At 49.8% G+C, this 26,626-nt stretch overlaps 1 protein-coding gene across 1 annotated transcript in view; it reads left to right on the forward strand.

Moving 5' to 3' along the window:
- PLEKHM2 (pleckstrin homology and RUN domain containing M2) overlaps positions 1-26,626 on the forward strand; it is a 57,979-nt gene that overhangs the window by 16,143 nt on the left and 15,210 nt on the right. The window contains exons 2-14 of the mRNA XM_044668686.1: positions 4,995-5,101; positions 7,396-7,505; positions 8,794-8,893; positions 11,179-11,266; positions 12,549-12,735; positions 14,172-14,231; positions 17,713-17,941; positions 18,962-19,756; positions 20,146-20,215; positions 21,243-21,333; positions 21,777-21,841; positions 22,154-22,242; positions 24,069-24,201. Coding sequence (XP_044524621.1) covers positions 4,995-5,101; positions 7,396-7,505; positions 8,794-8,893; positions 11,179-11,266; positions 12,549-12,735; positions 14,172-14,231; positions 17,713-17,941; positions 18,962-19,756; positions 20,146-20,215; positions 21,243-21,333; positions 21,777-21,841; positions 22,154-22,242; positions 24,069-24,201 — 2,124 coding nt within the window. The remainder of the gene's footprint in view (positions 1-4,994; positions 5,102-7,395; positions 7,506-8,793; positions 8,894-11,178; positions 11,267-12,548; positions 12,736-14,171; positions 14,232-17,712; positions 17,942-18,961; positions 19,757-20,145; positions 20,216-21,242; positions 21,334-21,776; positions 21,842-22,153; positions 22,243-24,068; positions 24,202-26,626) is intronic.

Consider the following 26,626-nt stretch of genomic DNA (forward strand, 5'->3'; position numbering starts at 1 on the left):
CCCACCCATGGCCAATGCGCATTTCCACTAGTTTTGTCATGTGTCCTTGATCAAGACCAATTTCCAAATTGTTGGTAGTTGCATTGGTGTGGTAGTTTCGAGTCTACACCCTCAATCATGTCCACCCCGACCCATGCGTTCAAGCAGTTGTTTTTCTTATATGTTTCCTCTCCTGCAGTCCTTCCTCTGAATGTGGGTAGCTTTCTTTACCATAAATCCCTCAGAATTGTCCTGGGTCATTGTATTGCTGCTGGTACAGAGGTCCATTACATTCGATTTTACCACAGAATGTCAGTCTCTCTGTATAGAGTTCTTCTGGCTCTGCTCCTTTCGCTCTGCATCAGTTCCTGGAGGTCTCTCCAGTTCGCCTGGAACTCCTCCAGTTTGTTATTCCTTTTAGCACAATAGTATTCCATCACTCGCATATACCACAATTTGTTGAGCCATTCCCCAATTGAAGGACATACCCTCCTTTTCCAATTTGTTGTCACCACAAAAAGCGCAGCTATGAATATTTTCGTACAAGTCTGTTTATCTATGATCTCTTTGGGGTACAAACCCAGCAATGGTATGGCTTGATCAAAGGGAAGGCATTCTCACCCTTTGATTTCTTAGTCAGTACCAGATTATTGTTTTGATGATCACTGCTTAATACAGTGTGAGATCTGGTACTAGCCAGGCCACTGTCTTTCACATTTTTTTTTTCCCAAAAATTAATTTCAAAGAAAACTTGACAAGATGTCTGACTAAGCAAAATCATTCCGAGGGCATTCAAGAATGAAAATGTACAAACAGATTACAGTGAAAAACTACTAAAGGACAGAAAATAGAATAGATTTGCAAAAATTCTTCCATCAAGGGTAATGGACCCACCACACCAACACCATTAGGCCATTACTCTGGTCCTCAAGTGTTTGTTTTCAAGATAGGAAAAGCAGCTGGAGTAGACTAATTACATATAAAGATCATCCATTCTAGAGAGTGTTGAAGGACTGGTTTCCTAGGTATTTAAAGGAGGGGAAAAGATGAGGAAAAAATTCTTAGGCTTTATTGATGCAAGAAAAAAGAAAAGAAGAGAAGAGAAAAAAGGTGAACAAGGAAAGAAAATCAACTCCATCTGCTCTGTATTCCAACTCTCATCTGTACAGAGTATTTATTCATTAAAACCCTTACTTTCAGTTTTAGAATCAATATTAAGTAGTAATAAGGCAGAAGAACAGTAAGGGCTAGGCAGTGAGGATCAAGTGACTTGCCCAGGGTCACCTAACTAGGAAGTGTCCGAGGTCAAATTTGAACCCAGGACCTCCCATTGCTAGGTTCGTGCTACTCTCTGTCCTATAGACTACTGTCTATCCACTGTGCTGCCCCCAGTTAGTGCTATTCTTATCCTCATTTTACAGAGAAAAAAATCAGGGTGCAGTGAGGTCGGGCAGTATAGCTCAGTTCACATAGGCAGAAAAATAGTGGCAGAGCCAGGATTTGAACCCAAGCCCTCTGAGTCCCAATCTAGGATTCATGCTGCTTCACAGTCTCTTGATTTTCATTCTACACCATATAACGTTCTTTTATACAGTGGGACAGGCTTGAAATTATTTCACTTGGCAGATTCATGGCACCCCTGACCACCTCCACCCTGTTCCGACTGAGCAGGGGAAAATCCTTGCAGCAAACTTACTATTCCTCGGTCAGTCCAACATCCAAGCACTCTGGTCAGGACTAAAAGTTCAATGGTTCCCACAGGCTTTCACTCTTAGTTTCTTTGTGCTGGGATCTTGGCTCAACCCATTCTCCTTTACTGGCCTTTTGATTTGAACTGGAACCTTCCTGGCTTTGGCAGCCAGGACTAACAGCTCCGTCTAGGGCTGGCAGGGAGATTGGACCTCGCGAGGGCAGGAGGAAGAGAAGCTACATTTGTTTCAGGGGCTGAATGACTGGCTCCACTCCAGGAGCCCGTGCTTGGTGGTATGATGGATTTATCTTTACTACCACTGTCAGTGGCCTCCAGGAGACACGGAAGAAAGCCTTTGCTGGGTCCTAGGAGCTGGCCCTGAGTGACCAATTGACTAGGATCCCTCCTGCTCTCTCCATCAGTCTTCTGTCTCCTCTGAACAATGGAGAGACTCAGATGTGGCCAGGAAGAGATAGAGAGATGAGGGTGGGAAGAGAGGCTCCTTTACTCCAGGAACTTTCTTTAGGGAATCCTTGTCCTCATTTGCCCTCCTGGGATTGTTTGAGGGGTTCCACCCCAACAGTATGGAATCCTGCTTTGGTCAGAGCGCCAAAGACTTCATCTCCCCATCCAGTGATCTGGCCCATCAGATCCACAATTGAGTGGGCATCTCCTCTGGGCACACTGTCCCGCCCCCACCTCCATGAGCAGGTTCATGAACTTGGTATATATACAGATTCTTGTCTGGATCTGATCTTCATTCCCTCAAAGAGCCCCCCACCCCCACCCCCACCCATGGTCTCTTGAGTTGTCATGTGCTGGAAAGAGGCAACTAATGGAACATCTTCCTTTAATTCTGGAGACAGGCAGCAATGTTTCCTCCACCCCAACCACCTAAACCAAAGCAAGGACTTGGGATCAGTCCGTATACTCCACCGAGTCATCATGGTCCCGTAGGTATCAGTGACATTCAGAGCAGGTAAAGGGAACAACCCTTGCCCTTTAGGAACTTGGGAATGTCAGAGAAGCAACTGATGCAAAGTGGAATAAACACAATTCCAACTTCTATAGAAATTGTTATTTTGAATTTTTTATCCTGAACTTGACAGAGATCTCCGTATGCAAAGAAGAGAAAAAGAGGATTAAATAGAAGAGTATGAATCTGTTATGTATCACTTGTATTTTTTAAAAAGTATATAATATAATCAATAGTTGCAAAACTGAATGTCTTTATTTTTTCTGCATGTTTTTTTAAATGTTTAACTGGCATTCTTTTCTTTCTTATTCTCTTCCTTCCCTTTCTTCTCTTCTCCTCTTTCTCCTTCCTTCTCTATCATTTCATAAATAGTAGCATGAAGTAGTAGGCAGAAGACTGTCCTTGGAGCCCAGAAAACCTAGGTCCCGGTCAAACCTCTGACCCATGCTGGTTTTGTATTCCAGTAAGGTATACAGTACCCTTCAGTACCCTTCAGTACCTAGGTCAGTGATTCTCAAAGTATGGCTTGGATGCCCCTTAAAGGTCCCTGAGACTTCAGAGGACCCATGAATTCAAAATTATTTTTATAATACTAATAAGGTGTTTTAATTTCTCATTTGGTAAATAGCAGTAGATTAATGCATGTAAACAAAAACTCTTTGGGGAGGCCTTCTGTTTTTAAGAGTATAAAAGAGTCCTGAGACCAGAAAGTATGAGAGCTACTGCCCTAGCTAAGTCCAAGACTCAGGTTGTAGAGAAAATTGTTGTTATTCAGTCATTTTTAGCCTTGTCTGACTCTGTGACCCCGTTTGGGGTTTTCTTGGCAAAGATCCTGGAGTGGTTGGCCATTTCCTTCTCCAGCTCATTTTCTAGATGAGGAAACTGAAGCAAACAGGATTAAGTGACATATCCAGGGTCCCACAGCTAGGAAGTATCTGAGGCTGGATTTGAACTCGGGAAGAGAAGTCTTCCTGATTCCAGACCCTGAGCTCTATGCACTGCACTGCCTGGCTACCCTGTAGAGAAGGTACCAACTTCTGTTGGTAGAAGGTTTCCTTGTCCACAAGTTCCCCATATTGATGAAATTGGTTAAGTCCTATGTTGATCATTAGCCTCTTGTCCCCACATTTTCCCCTCCCCTACAAAATAAACTTCCCTTGTAACAAATAAACAGAAGTCAAGTAAAACAAATTGACATGGTGAACTTATTTTTAAAAAGTCTCATTTTGTACATTTGTCTATCAGAAGATGCGAACCAGGCTTCATCATAGGAATCTGGACTCTATAGCAATTCTAAAAAATTGATTTAATATTATTTTATTTTATCTGTTTGAGCCGGGATCTCCCTATCTTAACCAGGTTTAGAAGTGTATGGTCCAGTGCCAGTGCTGATCAGTATGGAAGCTTTAACTGTTCTCTTGTTCTTCCCTGCTCTGGTTTGCCCTCCCTGGGCACTTGGTGGCCCTCTGTCCTAGGGGTACTCCATATTGGTGCTGGATTTGGTGCGGACACCCAACTGGCTTTAGCTTTGTTGTGGCTCAGAAGTCCCAAACTCATGGAATCTATCAACCTTGGCCTTTGCCTAAGAACTAGGGAGTACAGGCATGCCCCACCGTGCCTCACCATCTATAGCATGTTAAATGGGACCGAATGGGATTTAGTCTTTGATTCTATCTGTGGGGTTAATTTTCCCTACTATCACTGACAATTGAAAGCCAGCTGAATCGGTCTCTTAGGAAACCCCAGAATGATGGGTGACTTTACATTGGCTAAAAGACTTTAATGGCAGCCCATGGTATCAGAATATAGCTTCTTGAATTGAGGGGTGTCTCACCGGGAGAAGAGAAGGCATAGGGGGGACCCGACAGTGTCCCAACATTTGAATTCATGTGGAAAACAGATGAACTTTGTTCTTCTTGGTCTCAAAGGGTGTGATAATGATGGAAGAGTGACAAAGAGGAGACTTTGATGTAAAGAAAAAGCTCCCTACTATTTTAGAATGGTTCAGAAATTCGGGTCTGTCTCCAGAAGGGTGATGAGTCCTCCGGTCTTGGGGTTCTTCAAGCCAGGCTGAATGAGGGGATGTAGAATATAAGCTCCCTGAAGGCAGGGGTTGGCTCATTTGTGTCTGAGAATAATCCCAGGCTCTAGCACTGTGCCTGGCAAATAGTAGGTTTTTAATAAATACTTGTTGGCAGAATGATTGGAAATTCCCATTCGGGAGACGAGAGGACTTCTGAGATCCCCTCCAGCTCCTGAGATCCTGCGGATGCCTCTCTCTTGGTAACAGCATCCCTGTATCCATGGCTAATTCTAAGTCTTTTTTTTTTCTTCTTCTCTAACCTCCAGTTGCAGAGTTATTTTGCTGCCTGTGAAGATGAGACCCCAGCCATCCGAAACCACGATAAGGTCCTGCAGCGTCTCTGCGAGCACTTGGACCACGCTCTGCTCTATGGGTAAGGCAGATGGGGTTTGGGGGAGCGCCTGGTTCAGGAGAAATCTGTGAGGCGTGAGGGACAGGCTCGGGAAGGGGTGAGGGCAGAACAGCCTATAGAAATATCTCCTTAGCAGCATCTGCCAGGCGTGGCTCCCCCATGGGAAGGACACATGAGCTCAGCAGCCATTCTGCATTTGTTTCTGTAAATCGCCTTTGAAGGCAAAGTTAAAGGACCGGAGGAAGGCCGGCCATCTAATAAGAAGAGGGTGCCAAGGCATTTGGGGGAATTATCTGGACTTTGCTCAGCAAGAATTGATTTATTTGTTTCATTTATGTTTTTATTAAGGGGAAAAGATAGCATTGAAAACTTACATAAAAAACTCATGCGCTGGAAGACCTGGGTTTGCCTTCCACATCTGCTCCCTTATGTGCTCCCATGGCACATGAGACCTTGGACAAACCATTTCTGTTTTCTCTTCCTCTGGGACTAGGGCTGCTCATCGCTCAGCCTCTCGGCGCTCTTTGTTGGTACTGCTAATTTGTGTTGTTCTTCTGGGTCTTCTTTCCTCTGCTGTCTCCTGTCATGAGATCAGTTAACCAGGCGGTCCATGCTCCTCCGATGTCCTCGCGTTCCTCATTTCTTACGGCTCCATGACACGCACATGCCACAGTTTGTTCTGCCGCTCCCCAATGAGGGACACCTACTGTGTTCTCAGCCTTTTGCTACCACAAAAAAAGTGCTGATACAAATATTTTGATGTCTGTGCGGTGTCTCTGCAAGAAATACATTTTACTTATTTTTATTTTTTCTTAATTTTATTCCAATAACAAATTTCCACATAAGTTTTACAAGGCTGCATGATTTGTGTTCTCTCCCTCCCCTCTTCCCCACCTCTCCCAGAGCTGACAAGCAATTCCACTGGGTGATACATGTGTTATCACTCAAAACCTATTTCCATATTATTCATTTTTGTAAGAGAATAATCTTATAAAACCAGAACTCCAAGCCATATACCCAAATAAATAAGTGATAAATCATATATTTTATTTTATTTTTTAGAAGAATTTTTTCCACGGTTACACAATTCATGTTCTTACTCTCCCCTCCACCCCTGCCCCCAACTCCCCCCATTCCCATAGCTGACTCGCATTTCCCCTGGTTTTAACATGTGTCATTGATCCAGACCTATTTCCATATTATTGATATTTGCATTGGTGTGGTAGTTTCAAGTCTACATCCCCAATCATGTCCGCATCGACCCATGTGATCAAGCAATTGTTTTTCTTCTGTGTTTCCACTCCTGCAGCTCTTCCTCTGAATGTGGGTAGCGTCTTTTTTATAAGTCCCTCAGAATTGTCCTGGGTCATTGCATTGCTGCCAGTACAGAAATAAATCGTATATTTTCATCTGCATTTCTGTTCCAGCAGTTCTTTCTCTAGAGATGGAGAGCATTCTTTTTCAGGACGATTTCAGAATTGTCCTAGATCGTTTTATTGCTGTTAGTAGCAAAAAGCAAATTTTTTAAATTATTGGATGTAATGTTTACTTTTTAAATTTTTAAATTTCCACTTTTTTTTCTTTTTTACCTGACCTTCATTTCCAAATTCCTTCCCCTCCCCAGAAGTCATCCCTGGTGAAGAATAAAAACAAATGAGAGAAGAGTGGCTCAGTGGATGGAGAGCCAGGTCTAGAGATGGGAGGTCCTGGGTTCAAATCTAGTTTCAGACACTTTCTATCTGGGTTAACCCCCATTACTGCTTTTCTGCCTTGGCACCAATACTCAGTATTGATTCTAAGACAGAGGTATGAGTTTTAAAAAAAAAACGAGAGAAAAAAAATTCCTCAACTAACCAACACACCAACAGCATCTAGTGGCATATATGTTATTCCATGTCCATAGCTCCTCCACCTCTGCAGAAGGGGAGGGAAATATTTCTTCTCCTTTCTTCTTAAAGCCAAGATTGAATTATAATGATATTTCACAGCATTCTCTTTCGACGGTTTCTTTGGTTTTCGTCTTCTTTTCTATTTCGTTGTTGTAGTTGTTGTATGTATTATTTCTCCGGTTCCACTTACCTTCAACAGTTCATGTACATCTTCCCCTGCTTCTCTGGGTTCTTTCTGTTCATCATTTCTCGAGGCGCAGGAATAGCCCATTCCATGCACAAACTGATTTTGGCCAGAGCACCCGGGGGTCCCTCCCACTCCTGCTGTGACGAGTCTGGTTCTGGTGGGGCTGGTAGGCAGCACAGCTAGCCAGGGGCGGAGCTGCTCTGGCCCACCACCAATGCCCACCCCCGGCTCTCTCTCAGGCTACAGGATCTCTCTTCCGGCTACTGGGTCCTGGTGGTGCACTTCACCCGAAAGGAAGCCATCAGGCAGATTGAGGTGTTGCAGCACGTCACCACCAACCTGGGGCGCAGTGAGTACAGCCGGGGGGCTGGGGGGCTGGATGAGAGCTGGACCATCCACTTGAGTGGGGAGCAGTAATGTGGCCTGGGACACTTGTTCCAGGCTCAGTGATAGGAGGCTGTTAAAGCAATATTCCTTCCCTTCAGAATGGCAGGTGGTATTTAATGCTGCCTCTTCCCCCCTTGCGAGTCCTAGTGGAAGGCTGGGGGGTCATGACAAATGGGATGCTTGACAGCATTCAATTGTATTACCTTCTAGGCTCTCTTGGCTTCAGTTTCCTTATCTGTCAAATGAAAGTATTGGGGACACTTGATGGCCCTCAAGGTCCTCTCTAGCTCTAAATCAGTGATCCTACCCCAAGCAAGAAAGATTTCTCTTTCTAATCTCAGTAGAGGCAGATGAAAGCATACGATTTATCACTTGTTTATTTGGGTATATGTTTTGGGGTCTGGGTTTTACAAGATTATTCACTTACAAAAATGAATAATAATGAAATGTGTTTTCTGTGATAATACATGTTTGTATTATCCGACCCAGATTGAATTGCTTATCCGCTCTGGGAATGGGGAGGGAAGAAAGGAGGGAGATAATTGGATCCTATAACTTCAGAAAACGAATGTGGAAACTTGTTATTACATATAATTGGTAACAGAGAGAGAGAGAGAGAGAGAGAGAGAGAGAAAGAGAAAGAGAGAGAGAAAGGATAGATGGATAGATAGATAGACTGATAGATTGATTAGATAGACAGACAATGGATGGATAGATGGATGGATGGATGGATAGGTTGATAGATTGATTAGATAGACAAATAGATGGCTGGATTGATAGATTAATTAGATAGACAGACAGACAGACAGATAGATAGATAGACAGACAGACAGACAGACAGAGAGATGGATGGATGGATGGATGGATAGGCAGACAGAAAAACCTAAGCTAGTAGGTACTAGCCCTAGGGGTTTTCAAAGGAGTTTATGGCTCTTAATCCTTCTGAGCCAGGCAGTTCCCCTTCTTCCTCAGCCCACTGACCAGTAGCCATGGGTGCTAGTGTGTTTGAAAATCTTGGTCCCTAGGAAGACCTAGGTCCAGAAGTCTCTCCTACTACCAGAAAGGTACTCATATGGCACTGGGCAAACTCTCTCTCTTCCCTGGGCCTCAGGTTCTCCATTTGTAAAATGAGAGGGCTAGAGATGACCTCTTGGTCTAGGTTTGACCTCTAGGCTTCCAGGTCTAAATCTGTGGCCCTCTGATCCCCCTCCCCAGTCAGAACTAGAGGTCATGTCTGTCCTTCATTGCAGGCCGGGCCTGGCTTTACTTGGCCCTCAATGAAAACTCGTTGGAGAGCTACCTGCGATTGTTCCAGGAGAACCTGAGCCTGCTGCACAAATACTATGTCAAGTGAGTACCTGCAGGTCTGTCTGGCATGACACCGCACAGATCACCTCTCTGGTGTGGCCAGGCCCCTGAGCTCCCTTAAGGGCCCGGCCCCCCCTTCACATGTAAAACCCCCTGGGAGCCCAGGTCATAGCCTGGGCAGTGTCGGCAAGGATGGAGTGCCCTTTGGGGTCCTGGCCTTGTCAGGAGTGTTTTTGGGCTCTCCATCTCTCCTTAAACTCAAACATGTCCAAAACAGAATTCCTTCTCTTTTCCTCCAAACTTCCCTCTTACTGCTACACCATCATCCTATCCCTCAAAATCACAACCTAGGAGTCAGCCTGGATTCCTCCCTCTCTCTTCTCCCCCATATTGAATCTGTAGCCAAGACCCATCAATTTCTCTTTTGTCACATCCTTCCAGTGTGCCCCCTTCTCTCCTCTGACATGGCTCCCACCCAGCAGCAGACCTGGATTTTTGCAATAGATGCTGGGGGTGGGGGTGGGGGGTCTGCCTCAGTTCTCTGCTCATTCCCATCTGTCCTCCAGCCACTGAAGTGATCTTCCTAAAGCTCAGCTCTGACTGTGTACCCCCCCCCCCCCCAATTCTATAATCTCTAGAGGCTCCCCATGGCCTCTAGGGTCAAATACAAAATTCTCTCTGGCTTCAAAGCTGGCCCCTTCCTCCCTTTTTAGTCTTCTTACATCTTAGTTCTGTGATCCAGAGACTCTGGCCTCCCTCCATCTCCTAGCACTGGGCATTTTATCTGGTCATCCCCCATTGCCTGCAATTCTCTCCCTCCTCATCTCCATCTCCTGGCCTCCTTGACTACATTCAAGTCCCAGCTAAAATCCCACCTTCTTCAAGGATCCTTTCCCAATCCCTCTTAATGCTAGGGCCTTCCCTCTGGGATTATTTCCATTCTGTCCTGTCTGTAGCTTGTCTGGACATAGTTATTTGGACAGCTCGGTGGTGCAGTGGGTAGAGCACTAGGCTAGGAGTCAGGAAGACTTACCTTCCTAAATTCAAATCTAGCCTCAGACATCTATTAGCTGTGAGACCTTGCAAAAGTCACTTTACCCTGTCAGCCTTAGGTTCCTCATTTGTCAAATGAGCTGGAGAAAGAAAGGGGAAACCATTCCAGTATCTTTGCCAAGAAAACCCCAATGGGCTCATGAAGTGTTGGATGTGACTGAAAAGTGACTGACTGGCAAACCTGTAGTTGTTTGCATGTCCTTCCCATTAGATCACAGATTCCTCGAAATTAGAGATTGGTTTTTTGCTTTTATATTCCTTGGCACTTCACACAGTGTCCGGCACATGGCAGGAACTTAATAAATGCATGTTGGCTTGAACCAAAGGCTTAGGCACCCTGGCTGTCTTGAGCGATTCGGGTATCCTGGGCTTGCCTCAGAGTCTGAAATGTTTCTTGTCTTTCCCCCTACACTCTCCCCTCCTCCATATTTCCCCATTTCTGTGGAGGGCACCGCCATCTTCCCAGTTTACACCCCCAGAATCCTCTTTGCCTCTTCTCTTCCCTTCTCACTCCTCAGGCCAGTCAGTCTGCTGAATCCTAGAGACTTGATTCCCACAATGTCTCTTGCATTGGTCCCTTTCTTGCAGACACTCTAACTTAGACATCCTGGGCCTTGGTTTCCTCATTTGTAAAATAAAAAAGGTTGGACTCACAGCCTCTGAAGTCTGTTTTTATCTCCTGGTCTGGAACCCTTCTCTTTTATGTTTTCTCCCAACACCCCCCATCCTTCCACCTCCCGCTTCCCATGGCAGAATTCTCTCTTGTGACCAAAGAATAGTGATGAGAAAACAGAACAACTCAGCGGCCCCATCTGGCAGTAGATGCCTTTCTCCAGCTCCTACAGCTTCCCAGCTCTGTGTTGATAAGAGGCTGGAAGGGCTTTACCATCCGATCCAAAGTCACATTCATGACCAGAATTCCAATGTTTTTCAGTCTAGTTTCTTTATTTCCATGTATCCAGAGCACCAAAGTTTTTCAGTGTGGTTTATTTCCACGTATCCAGAGCCCTGCAGTTTTTCAGTGTGGTCTCTGACATTATTTCCATGTGTTTTTCACCAGATTCTGGGGGTGGGAAAAGGTGGACAGCATTGGAATTCAGGGTCTTGATGAACCTTGGCCCTCAATGCCCATGGACCGGGTCACCACTCTCAGTCCCATGGGGAGAAAAGACAAAAGCAGCCTAGCTGTGGCTGGCTGGCTGGAGGCCAGGCTGGTCACCTCTGGGGTCACCTCACTCTTGCTCCCAGCCCACTTGCCCCACTGTGTGTTTCAGGAACGCTCTGGTCTGCAGCCATGACCATTTGACACTCTTCCTCACCCTCGTGTCTGGGCTGGAGTTCATCCGATTTGACTTGGATCTGGTGAGGACCTATTCCGGGACATGGGCATGGATGGAAAAATAAGGGATTAAAATGGGAAGGGCTGGCAGAGGCCCCTTCCCCATGGCCTTGCCATGGAAAGAGCTTGTTTAGACTATGGTCAGATGGTACCAAGTTTAGAAGGGCAGAGACCTTGGCATTAAGAGTCAGAGAGACTCGAGTTCAAGTCCTGCCTCTGGCACATGCTGGCTCTGTGATCCGGGGTAAGTTTTAACCTCCATGCCTCATTTCCTCATCTATGAAATGGGAAGAATAATATCACCAACCTTCCAGAATTGCTATGAGGATCAAATGGGATGAGCTATGGAAAGTGCTTTGCAAACCTTAAAACCGTATATAATATATAACCCATTGGAATTGCTTGTCCACTCCAGGACAGGAGGGTAGAGAAGAGGGGAGGGAGGCAACAAGAATCATGTAACCATGGAGAAAAAAATAAATATTAAATCAAATGAAAAACAAACAAACATACATAAATAAGGGGGCTGTCAGGGAGTTCAGTGGACTATTATTATTTTTCTCTGTAAAATGAGCATAATAATAGCACCTACTTCACAGGACTGGTATCCAGTCAGATAATCTATGCAAATATAAATTTTAGTGATTAGCTATTATTAGGCTTGATGGAGAGCATCATGGGGCAGGAAATGCCTCCTGGGTAAAGCAGAGCCCCCCATCTCCCACCTCCGAGCCTTTGCGTAGGCTGCCCTCCTCTCTGGAGTGGCCTTCTAGATCCTGGGCTTCCTGCAAGGTCCAGCTCATGGGCCTCGTCCTTTGGGAAGTGTATCCAGATGCCCTTGGCTGTGAGCACTCTCTTTCTCCCCTCAGATGATCATGCCCACCCCATTTACTATTTGTTTTTTAAAATGCTTCCCTTCCATCTTAGATCGGATAGAAATTTCAAAATCAATAATCAGTAGATCAAAATCAATTAATAAATATTTGATATAAATCTAAGGCAGAAGAGCGGTAAGGTAGGCCATGGGGGTTCAGCTAGGAAGATTTGAAGCCAGGACCTCCTGTCTCTAGGCCTGGCTCTCTCCCCCCGAGCGCCCTGCACTGTTTTCCAAGACGTTTCTCCTGGCAGCCAGCGTGTCCCCAGCCGCCGGCCCCGGGCGTCTGTGTAGACAGCAGAGCCCATCTGTGGGTCAGCGGGTGCCCGGCCCGAGGCTGGCACAGAACGGATGTTGGTGGTGGCCAGCTCAGGGAGGGATGTGCAGGTCCAGTGTCTCCGGCCCGGCCTAACACCCCGCTGTCTCCCCAGGACGCTCCGTACTTGGATCTGGCCCCCTACATGCCCGACTACTACAAACCGCAGTATCTGCTGGACTTTGAAGACCGGCTGCCTAGTTCGGTCCACGGCTCGGACAGTCTGTCCCTCAACTCCTTCAACTCGGTCACCTCCACTAACCTGGAATGGGACGACAGCGCCATCGCGCCATCGAGCGAGGGTCAGTGACGCGGCCTGGGCACGGGGCATCTTTCTGGGCTCCGGAGGGGACAGACTGCCTCGACTCCAGCCAGGGCCAAGGCTCCCCCTCAGAGGCCCGTGGAGGCTGGCCGGCTGGGTTCTGAGAGGGGAGAAGGCGCGTGCCTTTGGGGCTGGGGGCTGCCTCTTCTGGGGTAACGGGGGGGGGGGGGCAGCGGGGGCCTGAATCCCGGGGAATCTCTGCCTTGTTCTAGGAAAGTTGTCTCACCTTCAGTGGGAAGCGATCAGATCCTTTGCGACTAATCCGGGTAGGCGGGAGGTGTTAGGAAAACATCTGTGGAAATTATCAGCCCTCTGAGGTTCTCTTAATCCCCCTTGTGCTGACGGTACATATGCTGGTATGTCATCCGTATGGTGGGCATCGTGTTCCCTGCCTTCTCAGTGGAGGGAAGGGGGAAAGAATTTGGAATAAAAATTTAAAAAACCAAAAACCAAAAACTTCCTGATGGCTGACCAGAGCCATGGAGTGACCTGAAGAAGCTGGCCACCAACATGGTGGGTGATCATTTTTTTTTCCTTTTGGATGAAAATTTTACTTGCCTGGAACTTGATTCCTTTCAGACTGGGGGAGGGTGGGGGAGGTGTTCATTTGCAAAGCTTCCTACCCAGCTTTCCCCAGTAACCTTGTCTAACTCCGGCTCCACAGGAAGGGGTTCAGTCCCTGAGGAAGGCCCGTGTGGAAGCCTCCTCTCCCTGCTATAGAATTAGCTTCATCTTCTTAGGTTGAGTCAGTGGGCAATGGCGGAAATAATTTGCTGAAAAGAAATGCCCCAGCAGGAAACATACAGAAGGCACCAGGATCTCTGGGTCACCTTTCTAGGGATCCTAAGAGAAGGCAAAAGATGGACGAAGCCAAGTATTTTATTTAGAATCGGAGGTTCTGGATTTGAATCTTGACTCTACCCCCTTACCGCATGGGCACTTTTCTGGGTCTCAGTTTCCCCATCTGTAGAAAAAAAAAGAGATCCTTTCCAACTCTAATTCGAGGATCCTGCAAACGCTAGACCCAAGTGTAATAGTCTTGACTTGGCTCATTTTCTGCCAAAGTCAAATACTTGTTTTATATTTATTTTATATTTTGTTTGTGTGTATACGTGAATATATGTATGTGTTGATGTGTGCCTTTTTTTTTTTTTTTTTAAGTGAAAAATGCTATCAATCTTTCTGAGGTTTCCCAGGCTAATTATGCCGGGTACTCACCAGGGGAACAGCTGACCTGTCCACCATGCTGGGATTGCCAGCAAATTATTCTTAAATTTCTAAATGAAATATAGAAAGTTAAATTTTTTTCTCTCTCATGTTTTCTTCCCATGTTCCCCTCCCCATTGACCTGCTCTCCCCCCTTCCCTTCTGATGGCCTGTGTTTCTAATCTTCAGTTTTGTCCCTCGTTTTTGTAGATTATGATTTTGGAGATGTGTTTCCGGCAGTGCCGTCTGTCCCCAGCACAGACTGGGAAGGTGGGGATATAGCCCGCTGCTAGCCTGTTTTTGTGGTTTGCACCGTTTCCGTGCCAAGCTTGCTGCATGTTTTGAAATCAGTCCATTAACAGTGATGATAACAAATCCAAAAATTGGCTTTCTGATCCCGATGGAATTCTACAGGAGAACCCTGGCCTAGCCGTGCCCCCTGCCTTTCCAAGCACAGTGAGAGACCCGTTTCGTAGGCATTTTGGCTGCCCTTATAGGAATGTCTATTGGGAATTGTTCAATGGATGCACTTCCTGGGAGGGCCAGGGTGCCCATTTCCTCCCAAGTTTAATTTCGGTCATTCTCCTGGCTCCTGTGCATGTTGGGAAGCACCTCTCCTTCCCAGGCACCTCCAAGTTATTCCATAGAGCAATCCCGTGAGGGGCACCGTCTGGAAGACTCCTCGAGTCAAATGATCCCAAAGCTCTTTCTCAGAATGAGTGGCTTTCCTCTGCTTAGGTAAAGTCCTCCAGTCCTAGGAGCTAATGAAATCTAACTGGATTGCTTCAGGGTTGCTGGAACTCCTTTTGGAGGATGGCAACAGGGCTTTTTACTAAGGGAAAACCAGTTTGGGGCTGCTTCCATAACAGGTTCAGGAAATCCATCAGTCTAGGGGCTGTTCCTCTCTTGTGTCCACCTTGGTTATTTGGCACTTATTGTACTCAATAGAACACCAATCTCAGGGATCACACTTTGCCTATAGCCTGTTTAGAAGAAGAGGACTGTTTGCCAGGTTTCTGTGATTACTAAAAGCAAAAGCTCTTACTAGCTTTTATTAGCCCTCGAGATAACTAAAAGGTCTTGCTCATAGTTCTTCCTTTACAAAAGTGTCTTCAACAGCAAGATGCAACTGCCTCGAGTTTAAAGTTCTAGCTAAGGGTTAGCCATAACTGAGCTTCACAGGGAAGGGCAATACCGCCTGCCTCATCCTGTAGAGAGGTTGATGAGGAGAACATTGGGCTTGCGGTCAGAGGACCAGGATCCGATTCTTGGTTGTACTAGTTATTAGCTAGGTGCCCCTTGGCAATTGGCCATTGCCTCACTGCATCCCCTTCTCCCCTGTCCCCAGGCCTCAGTTGTCTCATAAAGTCCATGAATTTGTGAAGCTTTCAGCCACCTTGTATATATACCAGGCTCATTATTGTCACTTAATCTCCTTTCATAGTGAAGGCTATAAATCTGAATCCCTTACTTACTGCTAGGTCCCCCATTTACCAGGCAATAGGTCCCATGTTTTCTTCTTAACAATAACCCAACTTAGAAACATCTAAGCTTTAACGAGGAGAAATAATTAGGTGACAAACTAGATAGTCTCCTGCATCCAAAACATTCATTAGTGACATTCCCCAAACCCATGTTTCTGTGAAAACTGGCTTTTAAAATCCAGAATTCCATCCCAGGAGCCTTGAGCGGTTCTTCTTGTGGCACACACAATGTGCATTGGGTTGTGTTGGTTTTTTTTCTCCTTTCCTCATCAGCCTAACAACTAACCACAACCTCAAATCAAACTCTCTCTTGCCTTTCGCAGTCATTTGGTGAATGGGGCTTAGCCTTGCTCCGCAGCACCTCAGAACTAACAGCACTCGTGGCCTTGATCTTTCTGGGTCCCTAGGGTTAGCTAGACTCCCACTTATATTTTCTAATTCCTCAAGCAACAAAAGGATTCCCAGGAGAAACCCATGGATGGCAGAGGGCTGCACAGGTCAGCTTTGGAGCCTCAGCCAGATGATCAGCATTTTACGTTTCCTGGGTAACTGTCCAAGGGCATCTTTAGTCCTAATGCTTGTGGTATCAGTGATCTGGTTGGCCACCCTTTTGGCACAGTTCCTGGCTTGCAGAGTTGGTGGGTTTTCGAGACCCCGCATTCTTCCCCTGGCAGCCTTAGCACCCAGAAGGTTCAGATGTGTGTTGCCCCGAAGGTGATTTTCTTCTTGGGGGGATGAGTGAACATGGGTTATCACCTAGCCAGTTGCATAAGTGGAGGGGAGCGAGAGATACTGGGGAGAGAATAAATGGGCATTGGAGACCCAGAGGCAGCATGAGTAGAGAAAGAGAACTTCTGTTGGAGTTCTTACTCTGCTACTTTTACTCCTTCTGTGACCTCTACCAGATCCATGAGCCTCAGTTTCTTGATCCATAAAATAAGTTAGTTGGGCTGGAGTGATCTCTAAGATTCTTCCTTGCTTGAAGTCTTTGAGAGTCTGGTTCCAGTGGCGTCTGAGCCCCAGGGTCGATCTATGATGCCTCCAGTCCTCATCCAACCCAAATTGCAAAAGTAAAGGTCGTGGCTCCAGGCAGCCCCTTCCCTTCTCTTCAACGTTGAAAGAAAATTTGCTGTGTTCAGCAGGCGGCTGCCCTGTTGTTTTCAAGGACCTGCTAAGATGCTTCTAGTGAGATGGGCCATGGGAACAGAGGCTGAGGCCACGTTTACTCAGGGTAGCTAACGAGCAGGGAGATGTGCATGAGCTGGGAAATGTAGCGTGATGTCCTGTGTCCCTCACCCCATTAACCCTGGCCCTGGCTGCTTGGCCACCTGGACTCTATTCTTTTTCCATCTTCGCCTGATGAATGCTGTGTGTATATGCTTTTCATGACAGCCCTTCGCCTTGCGCCATCCTCCAGTTCACCCCCAAGAACTGAGGGCACCGAGGGGAGTCAAATCACCTCCTTTCTGCAGTGATGACTCTTCCAAAGGGGGCATCTCCCTGGTCTGGCCTCTTGGTTGAAGGTGGAAAGAGGGCAAGAAAGGTGGAAGGCAAGGACAAGCAGGACAAGATTAATGGTCAGATCTGGTGGCCTCTTCGGTATACAGGAGCAAGAATAAGTTAGTGAGAGGACGCTTGGATCTTTGTAGCTCAGATGAAGAGCCCAGAGTGTGGAGGCAGCCTATCTTCCCCCTTGTACCTCATCTTCCCTTCCTCCCACTCTGCCTCTCACCCTTCTTGTCCTCTCTCTTCCCTTCCCTCCATCCTCTGCCTCTCATTCTTCCTTCTCTCCCCCCCCTTCTCTGCCCCCGGTCCCCCTAATCTCTGTTCACTCATTGCTCTTCTCTGGCCTTCTCTCCCTCCCTGGGTCCCCCTTCCCTTTGCCTCCTTCTTCAGCCGCTTCCTGTTGGACCCCTCTAGGGCAGTCTGGGCTCATCTCTTTCATGAGAGCACATCAGCCCTCTGAGTGGACGCGAAGCTGAGCATACCCTGCTTCCTCGGCCTTCTTGGTGGGCAAAGCAGCGAGTGAAGCATCTCAGTCCTGCACCCCTCAAGGCAGCTAGGTCAGGCTTCCTTAGTAGATACGGAGATTCCGTGAGGCCTTCCCAGGAGCCCTTAGACCCTGAGGCCCCTCTCCCGCTTACTATAGCCTTTGGGGGAGGAGGCTCACCCGCCTCCCCTCCTGAGGTCAGGAACACCCGGGGTGCCTGGCGGTCTGGGCGGCTGTGTCTGATGGGCGGTTCTCCCCGCTCTCTTCTTCGCCCCAGATGGAGACCTCACGGACACCGTCAGCTGCCCCCGCTCCACCGCCTCAGACCTGACCAGCGGCAAGGCCTCCACCAAGAGCCCCACGCCGCGCTACAACCCCTTCAATGAGGACCGGCCGGAGGTCGTGTCCTCCTCCGATACCACCCCTGTGCACACGGCCTCTCAGGACAAGGGGGAGGCCAGGGCCTCGGACCTGCAGGAGGCTAGCACAGAGCTGGAAGTGATCAGGTCAGCAGGGAAGACGGGGGTGCTCCCAAAGGCAGCCCCGCAGGGGGAGCCTCGCCATCCCTGAAGCTCTCCCCGAGGATGAGGCCTGCTAGCCTGGGCCTCGCCATCTTTTGGGCTCTTAGAGAGTGATTGCTTTTCCAGTCCAGAAGAGTGAGGCACTCTTTTTCTTTGGAGATTTAGGAAGTAGCCCACGTACCTGAGGCTTTGTGGGGCAAGAGGGGAAGGCAGCAGGGGCCTAGCCGAGTCCCCCAGATATTTCTGAGTCATTATATTACAATATACATGACAACATATAATGCAGGACAGAATAATATATAGCATTGTATTATAATAATAATCATCAACTATAAGGCATTTATAGAGAGCTTTTAAAGCTTTTCCAAGCACTTCCACATATTTGATCTTCTTAAAAACCCTGTGAGATAGATACAGGAGTTATTACAACCCTCATTTTATAGATGAGGAGACTGAGGCTCAGACTTACCTAGGGCCATACAGCTAATAAGTGTCTGAGGCAAGATTTGAATTCAGGGCTCCCCAATTCAAATTCAAGCACACTCTGTACTATGCCATCTAGCCACTGCTAACTGCCACTAACTATGCCACTTGGGGAGTCAGGAAGATGTGGGTTCAAATCTCATCTCTGATACTTTATGGCTGTGTGGTGCTGGGCAAGTCCCTGCCAGCCTCAGTTTCCTCCTTTGTAAAATGGAGGGCTCAAACTCAATAGCTTGTAGGGCCCCTTTAGGTTCCCAAATCTGGGCTTCTGTGGCCTATAATTAGGCATCTTAAGGGATCGTGTCAGGATCCCCCTAGCTAGGGGACTCCTCACTCCTCCTCATAGCTACCAGAGGCCAGGCATGTGCCTCCGCGGCTGCTGGAGCTCCTGCAAGGTTCCCGGGCCTGGCAGCGCTCCTGAGGCCCCCTAGCCCCCTGCCTTGTGCCCAGGAAAGCACAGCCCCGGGTCCATGAGTGGCAGGACCAAAGCCTCCACCTCTCCCCATCCCTTTCTGGTCTCAGGGTCACCAAGAAGAAGAAGACGGGCAAGAAGAAGAAGGCCAGGTCAGAAGAGGAGGCCAGCCCCCTCCACCCTGCCTTGGGCCAGCCCAAGGGCGCCAAGCCCGGCAGCGGCGATAGCTGCCTCAATGGCCCTGAGCCCAGAGCGGACCCTGGCAGCACGGCACCGGCTTCCCCTCAGGAGGCCGGTGAGGGACCGGGCAGCGCCGCCGAGAGCAGCGACCGTTCGGAGCTCAGCCAGATTGGCCTGCGCATCCCCGAGATGAAGGACACGTCCATGGACAGTGTGGGCCAGCCCCTGAGCAAGGTCATGGACCAGCTCAACGGGCAGCTGGACCCCGGCGGCTGGCCCTCCCGTGCCGAGCGAACCGACCAGTCCTTTCGGAGTGGCTCCCCCGGGGACACCCCGGAAAGGCCACCGCCATTTTGCAACTTTAGCGAAGGGATTGCAGCCCCAATGGACTTCTACCGCTTTACCGTCGAGAGTCCAAACGCTGCTACATCAGGTGGTGGCCACCATGACGCTGCAGGGCCTGGCCAACCGCTACATGTTCCTCGTAGCCCTGAGGCTGCTGGCCAAGAAGAAGGAGGGGGAGAAGAAGAAGAAGCCGCAGCCCCTGTGCCCCTAGAGTGCCCCGCAGAGGAGCCCTCCGACGTGCTCCGCGACTGCCCCGAGGCGCCCCAGCCCGAGCCCATCAAGAGAGACCAGCCCAGCCCCGGCGTGAGCAGCGCCGAGGACTCCGGCGTGGATGAGGGCCAGGGGAGCCCTTTGGAGATGAGCCATCCCTCCGAGTTCAGGTGAGAACGCTCGCCTGCCCCCACAGACGGAGCAGGGAGAGCAAGAAGAGCAGGAGGCTCCATTTGCAGGGAAAGAAAATAGAAACTGGCTCCCAGAGGCTGAGGCTAGGGTTCAAGAAGGGGGGGGGGGGGTGATGGCCAGCAGGGGCAGGAGTGATCGCGCCTCCACAGCGCAGCCCAAAGGAGCCTTCGGAACCAGGAGTCCCCAAGGCTCCCCTTGCCAGTTCTTGTCTTGTTCTGAAGTTCTCCAGCTGGAATGAGGTGCCAGGTGCCCTCCCCGCCTCCGCATGCATGTACTGCCTCCAGCTCCTGCCCCCTGCTCCACTCATCCCTTCCCCCCCCCCACACCTGACACCCCCTCTCTCCCCTCTCCCCTCCCCCCTTCACAGGGTAGACAACAACCACCTCCTCCTCCTCATGATTCATGTCTTCCGGGAGAATGAAGAGCAGCTCTTCAGGGTAAGCTGGAGGGGGGGAGGATCCCTGATGGAGGGAATGAGTGGAGGAGGGGCCTCGGGAGGGTCAGGGGCCAGGGACCAAAGGCACCAGCTTACACACCTCCTCCACCTTGTCTGAGGAGAGTGAGCAAGGAAGAGTGGGGTGTAGTTCTGGGGTTTATTGCCCCTCCAGTATATGGAGCTGGAGCCCAGCGCCTTTGGCTAGGGAACCCCGAAGAACCTCCTTACCCACTGCTTTTTACCTAGGCTTTCCTCTGATTTATTCTTTTATATATATATTGTTGGGCCTAAAAATCAGTCCCCAGCACATAACTGTCTTCCTGAACTCCTGACCTTAACACCCCCTTGATGGATGGTCACTAGATGCTTCCTGACCCCTCTGACCCTAACATTCCCCCTTGATGACATCTGAACACGAATGTTCCCAGACTCCCTTCTCCAGAAACCCTATAAAAACCCTTGGCTAAGAAATCCAAAGGGTCAGTCAGGCAAGCTTCTCTGCCTACTGATCCTAGCATTATTGCTAGTCAATAAATGGGCCTCTTCTAGCATATTGCATTATCAGTGTGATTTCTCCTGCCATGACCAAATCTGGGTCAGATATTAAAATTTCGGTACAACAATATATACATATATATAATTTATATTTTAAAATCCTTCCCTTCTGCCCTAGAACCAATAGCCTTGGCTAGCGCTGCCTCTCATCTTGGAAATGTCTTGGAGAGCCTTAGGAATAACTGGAACAGAGGCCTATCCAGAATGGGGCAGTTAGAAGACAGGGAGTAGCAAGGAGTAGGCAGGTGGGATCCAGTGACTCACCCACAGTCTTGAAGCTAAGGCGTGCCTGAGGTCATATTGGAACCCAGGACTCCTGCCTCCAAGCCTGGCGCTCTCCACTGTGCCACACCGAGTTCTCCTGAAGGCAGAGTCGGGTCAGGGGCTGGGAGTGAGCACAGACAGCTGCCAGGACAGACTGAAAGCTCCCGGTCTCTAACAGGCAGGGGCCTTCTCTCCCTTTGGCCACCCAGATGATCCGTATGAGCACAGGCCACATGGAAGGAAACCTGCAGCTCATGTATGTGCTGTTGACCGACTGTTATATCTACCTGCTCCGAAAAGGTAGATCTAACTTCGCTTGACCGCTCAGTGCCCTGGGGAGGTCTGCACAGTCCCACTCCTCTCCTTCCGGCCTTCCTGGGTTCAGAGGGCCCCTCTGCCTGCACCCCTTGCCTAGAGAGCCTTCCCCTCACCCCCTAGTCTCCCCATGCCCTGCCCCGTCAGGTTCTGAGGGCCACTTCCTCCAGGAGGCCTTTGCCACCGTCCCCAAATCCCCCCAGGAACTGCCTGGCCCGCATTTGAGGCTTCCTGTCCCAGAGAAGGTCTGCAGCATCTTCACTGAGTCAGTGTATCGCCAGACCCTCCACTGACCTTTGATGCCTGGAGCTGTGCCTCCCCATCCCCTGGCCATTCCTCCTGCCCTCCCAGGCAGCCTGGGGGAGAGCAGAGACTGGGGGTGGGGGGGTGCACTCCTCCAGGAAGCAGACCTCAAGCTTCATTCCCAGGGGCCACGGAGAAGCCGTACCTCGTGGAAGAGGCCGTCTCCTACAATGAACTGGACTATGTCTCGGTGAGTCTCCGCTGGGGCTGCTCCACAGACCCCCTTTATTGTCCTGGTTAGCTCTCAGGTCAGGGGCTGGCGCCCATCACTCCCCTCCCCCACCCGGGTCATCCCTTGGGAGCACTGGCCTGAGGCTCGCGTCCCCTACCCCGCCCCCACCAGCCGTCTGAAGTCGAGGTCCGGCCACGTACATGTACTTCGGCGGCAGTGTTCGAGGCTCCATCCGCCTCGCTCCCGGGCCGAGCTTTCTTCTCAGACCCGGACCCTGGGGGTGGGGATCTTTGTGTTCCTGCACCCACACGGCTTTTCCCGGGGTCCCAGGTCGGCCTGGATCAGCAGACGGTGAGGCTGGTGTGCACCAACCGCAGGAAGCAGTTTCTTTTGGACACGGCGGACGTGACCCTGGCAGAGTAAGAGGCCCCGCCCCGCCCCCTCTGCCCTGGCCCCGCCTCCCGACCAGGTTGGGGTGGGGTGGACTTCTCCAGAGAGATACTGGTTTGTCCTGACCTCCCGCTTGTGGGACAGAGGAGGAAACTGAGGCACGCAGGGCCAAGTGGCCAACCCAGGGTCACAGCTAGGAAGGGAATTTGTCTTCCGTCTTTCTGATTCCAAGGCCAGTGCTTAGATGCAGAGACAGAAGGTGAGGCTTTAAAAACAACAAAAACAGCCCTGTACCACCAAGGAACTCACAGGAGGTGGGAGCACAGAAGAGAGAACATTAGGAGGCCTGCGGGGGATTGGGAAACATTCGTCTAGGGACATGGCTCACGGGCTGCTCGTTGAAGGACTTTAGAGAGGTTGAGGCCAGGTGGAGGGCATTCTGGACAGGAGGAACAGCCAAGACAAAGGTCTGGAGACCAGAGATGGAGTGCCTAGCTCAGGAAATAGTGGGCTGCCCACTTCAGCTGGAATGGATGAAGTTTGGCAACTGATCAAATGTGAACCCCTCTCCTTGGTGCCCAGCACCCTCCTTCAGCCTGCAGCCTTCCACTAGTACAAGAGGCATGCCCCTCCTCCGGGTTTCTCTGTCTCTGTCTTCTCTCTGTCTCTGACTCTCTCTCTCCTTCAATTCTAACAAAAGAGCAGCAAGCACTAGTCAATCAGTGTTAAGTGACTTGTCCAGGGTCCCACTGAGGTCATATTTGAACCCAGGTCCTCCCTACTCTAGGCCTGATTCTCTATGCTACCTCCCCCCCATAGCAGGGACTCTTTTTCATTCATCTTGAAGCCCCCAGTGCCTGGCATGGTGCTTGGCACATAAGTGCCTAATAACATGGCTTGGGCTGGGTTGGAATCAGAGGAGCTGAGTTTGACACCTGACTCTCCCACTTATGACTTGCATGACCACAGGAAGGTGAAGCCCCCTCTGGGCCTCGATTTCCTCTTTGTAAAATGAGAGGATCAGACAAGATGGCCCGGGAAGCCCCTTCTTGTCCTTGTCGGTCTCTAGGCTCTGACACCACAGGAAGACCGTTAGAAACGGCCTTGGACTATTCAAAGCAGAGGCTATCCACACCCAGAGAAAGAACCGTGGGAGCAGAAACGCAGAAGCAGAACAGCTGCTTGATCTCATGGGTCAATGGGGACATGATGGGGAAATAGACTCTAAGCGATCACCCTAATGCAAATATCAATAGTATGGAAACAGGGCTGGATCAATGGCACATGTAAAACCCAGTGGAGTTGCTCATTGGATACAGGAGGGGGGAGGAGGGGAGGGAAAGAACACAAATCATGTAACCACAAAAAACACTCTAGATTAATTAATTAAATAAACTTTTTTTTTAAAGTGGAGGATAACACAAAAGACGATTCTTACTTAACAGTAGTAACAACAACGAACACTTGTATAGTTCCTGTTTGATGCCAGGCCCTGTGCTAAGTCCCTCCTTTGCTCCTCCCAGGGTCATTGTGACTCTGGACGAGTTATTTCACCTCTGTTTGCCCGTTTCCTCACCTTTAAATGGGGTTAACTATAGCCCCTGCCTCTCAGAGCTGTTTTGAGGACCAATCAAGGCCATAATCGCAAAGAACCCAGACTGTGCCTGGCACAGAGTAAGGGTCCCATCAAGGCCCGTTTCCTTCCTTTCCTGGCTTTTGGCCCCCCAGGCCCACTGCAGAGTCAGGTGCCCTTCAGAGGAAGGACAGGGGTGTGGGGAAGAGATCCCAAGCTCTACTCCTGCCCCCTGAGGGTCTCCTCTGCCACCCCCACTGCCCTTGCTCCCTCCTTCCACAGGTTTTTCTTGGTCTCTCTCAAGTCAGCGATGATCAAGGGCTGCCGGGAGCCCCCCTACCCCAGCGTCCTAACAGATGCCACCATGGAGAAGCTGGCGCTCGCCAAGTTTGTGGCCCAGGAATCGAAATGTGAGGTAGGAGGCCGGGTCTGGGCTAGGGGAGGGGAAGGGGTCTGTCTGTCTGTCTGTCTCTACAGAGTTGGGGGTGGGGAATGTGGCAGAAGGCCTGGCCGGGGAGGGGGTTGAGACCCCCCCCCCCCATTACTGCTCTGTGACACCAACATCTGCTGCCAAAAGGGGACGTATAACAGGCATTTATTAAACACCACCTGGGCCACCACTGTGCTAGGTAGACCACAATACTTTGCTACTCAAGAAACTTCAAAAGCTCCCTATTGCTGCTGGGATGCAATTAAAACCCAACTGGGCTCTGGGTCTCCCTCTCCAGGCTCATTTCCCAGGATTTCTTTTCAAAAAAAAAAGTTGTTCCTGGCCTCCATTCTACTGGGAGAAGTGCCACCTAGACCTAGATACTTAAAATACACAAAGTAAATAGGTTTTCTGGTGAGGTGGGATCAAAAAAGAACCTGTGGTGCTTGGGCTGAGTGGGAAAGGATCTAAAAGTTCTAAAAGTCATGAGGTTAGGCCTGGGGAACAATCTGTCTTGAGGCCTGGAAAGAGAAGAGCGAATGCCAAGAACAGGGATCCACAAGGCTAGTTTGGCTGGAGAGGCCAGAATCTGAAGGGGAAGGATGTGTCATGAGGCTGGAAAGGAGGGGGAGCCAACCCTTCCCTCCCCTTCCCCTTCCTCCTTTCCCCTTTCTCCCTCTCTCTCTTTTTCTTTCCTTCCTTCCTTCCTTTCTCTCTTTCCTTCTTTCTTTCTTTCGTTTCTCTCCTTTCTTTCGTTCTTTTCTTCTTTATTTCCTTCCTTCCTTCCTCTTTCTTTTCTCTCTTCATTCCTTCCTCCCTTCCCTTCTCCCTCCCTCCCGCTTTCTTTTCTTTCTTTCCTTACCTTCTGTCCTAGTAATCATTTTGACAGAAGAGCAGCAAGGGCTAAGCAATAGGGATCAAGTGACTTCCCCAGGATCATACAGGTAAAAAGTGTCTGAGTCTCCAGGCCTGACACTCTGTGCTACCTGGCTGCACCCACCCCCAGGAAAGCCTTTTGGTGGCCAGTGGTGAGTGGAGAGGGGCTGAGGAGCCAGGAAGGCCCAGAGGAGGAGCTTGGTCAGGCCTGGACTTCTGCGGATGAGGTCCTGTATTCAGTTCAACTACTTCATTAAAGGCCTGCTGTTATCTGCCTGTCCTTGGGCTGGGCCTGGGGATTCAAAGATGAGAAGTGCCTGACTTGGAGAAGCTTATAACCTCCTGGAGGTGGGAGAGACCAGAACATAGACACCGATACCAGGTTAAGAGGATCTGGGTTTGAATCCTAGTTCTGACGCTTCCCACCTGGGAAACCTCAGCGAAGGCCCATAAGCCCTGTGTGCCTCATCTCTGAATGAGGGGCTTGGACCCAATGCCTCTGAGTCGTCCTGTTCAGCAATCAGTCTGTGGTTATGGTCGACCTTAGGAAGGAAGGAGAGAGATCAGGGGAGGCTTCCTTGAGGAGGCTACACTTCTAGGAGAGCAGACTTGAAAGGAAGAGGAATCAGAGAGGCCATTGAGAAGCCAGCTTGGAGCCAGAGCCCAAGAGCTTCCAGCACCAGGCTAAGGGGCCCATCGTTCCTCCTTTGGCAGTGGGGGAGCCAGAAGGAAGGAGGCTGTGACTTCCCCCAGTGTCACAGGGCAGCTAATACACAGCCAAGTCCTGGGGAGCTGCCTGCAGCCCATGTGTGCTTCAGATGGGGCTGCAACCAGTGGATTGGGGAAGGGGGAAGCCTGGAGTGGGGAGCCTGGGTGGGAAGATGTTGTGGTTGTCCAGAGGGGACGAGAACCTGTGTGTGGTGTGGGTGGAGAAGTGGGCCTGAAAAGACAATGTTGGGGGGCAGTGGGGGAGGGCTCAGCCAAGGGAGAGCTACACCTGGACCCAGGAGGCTTCAAACATGGCCTCAGATGCCTCCCGGCCATGTCACCCTGGGCCAGTTACCCAACTCCCACTGCCTAGCGCCCACCGCTCTTCTGCCTAGGAAATGGCAATTCTGAGAGGGAAAGTGAGAGTTAAAAGAAGAAACATGGAGGCAGTGAGCTGAGGCAGATGTGGGGGTCAGGGAGGGGGATGGGGGCCACTTGGATTGGGGTATCTCCCCCTAGATGGAGTGCCTTGAGGACAGGCTAACTCTCTACAGGGGTGAAATCCCTTCAGCTGTTACCACCTGTGACTCCCACGACCACCCAGCCAGAGACCCAGGCTCTCCTGAGCCCAGCGTCCTGTACGCCTGGCCCAGCCACTCAGTGTGCCCCTGGCACACGGGAGGCGTTTGCCTAATGCATGTTGGCTGATGGCACAGAGTGAGATGATTCAGGTCATCATCTCCCTCCCCACCACTGTCTCTCTCTCTCTCTCTCTCTCTCTCTCTCTCTCTCTCTCTCTCTCTCTCTCTCTCTCTCTCTCTCTCTC

Source organism: Gracilinanus agilis, chromosome 3 (genome assembly GCF_016433145.1).
Source record: "Gracilinanus agilis isolate LMUSP501 chromosome 3, AgileGrace, whole genome shotgun sequence".
In the NCBI taxonomy this organism is placed as follows: Eukaryota; Metazoa; Chordata; class Mammalia; order Didelphimorphia; family Didelphidae; genus Gracilinanus; species Gracilinanus agilis.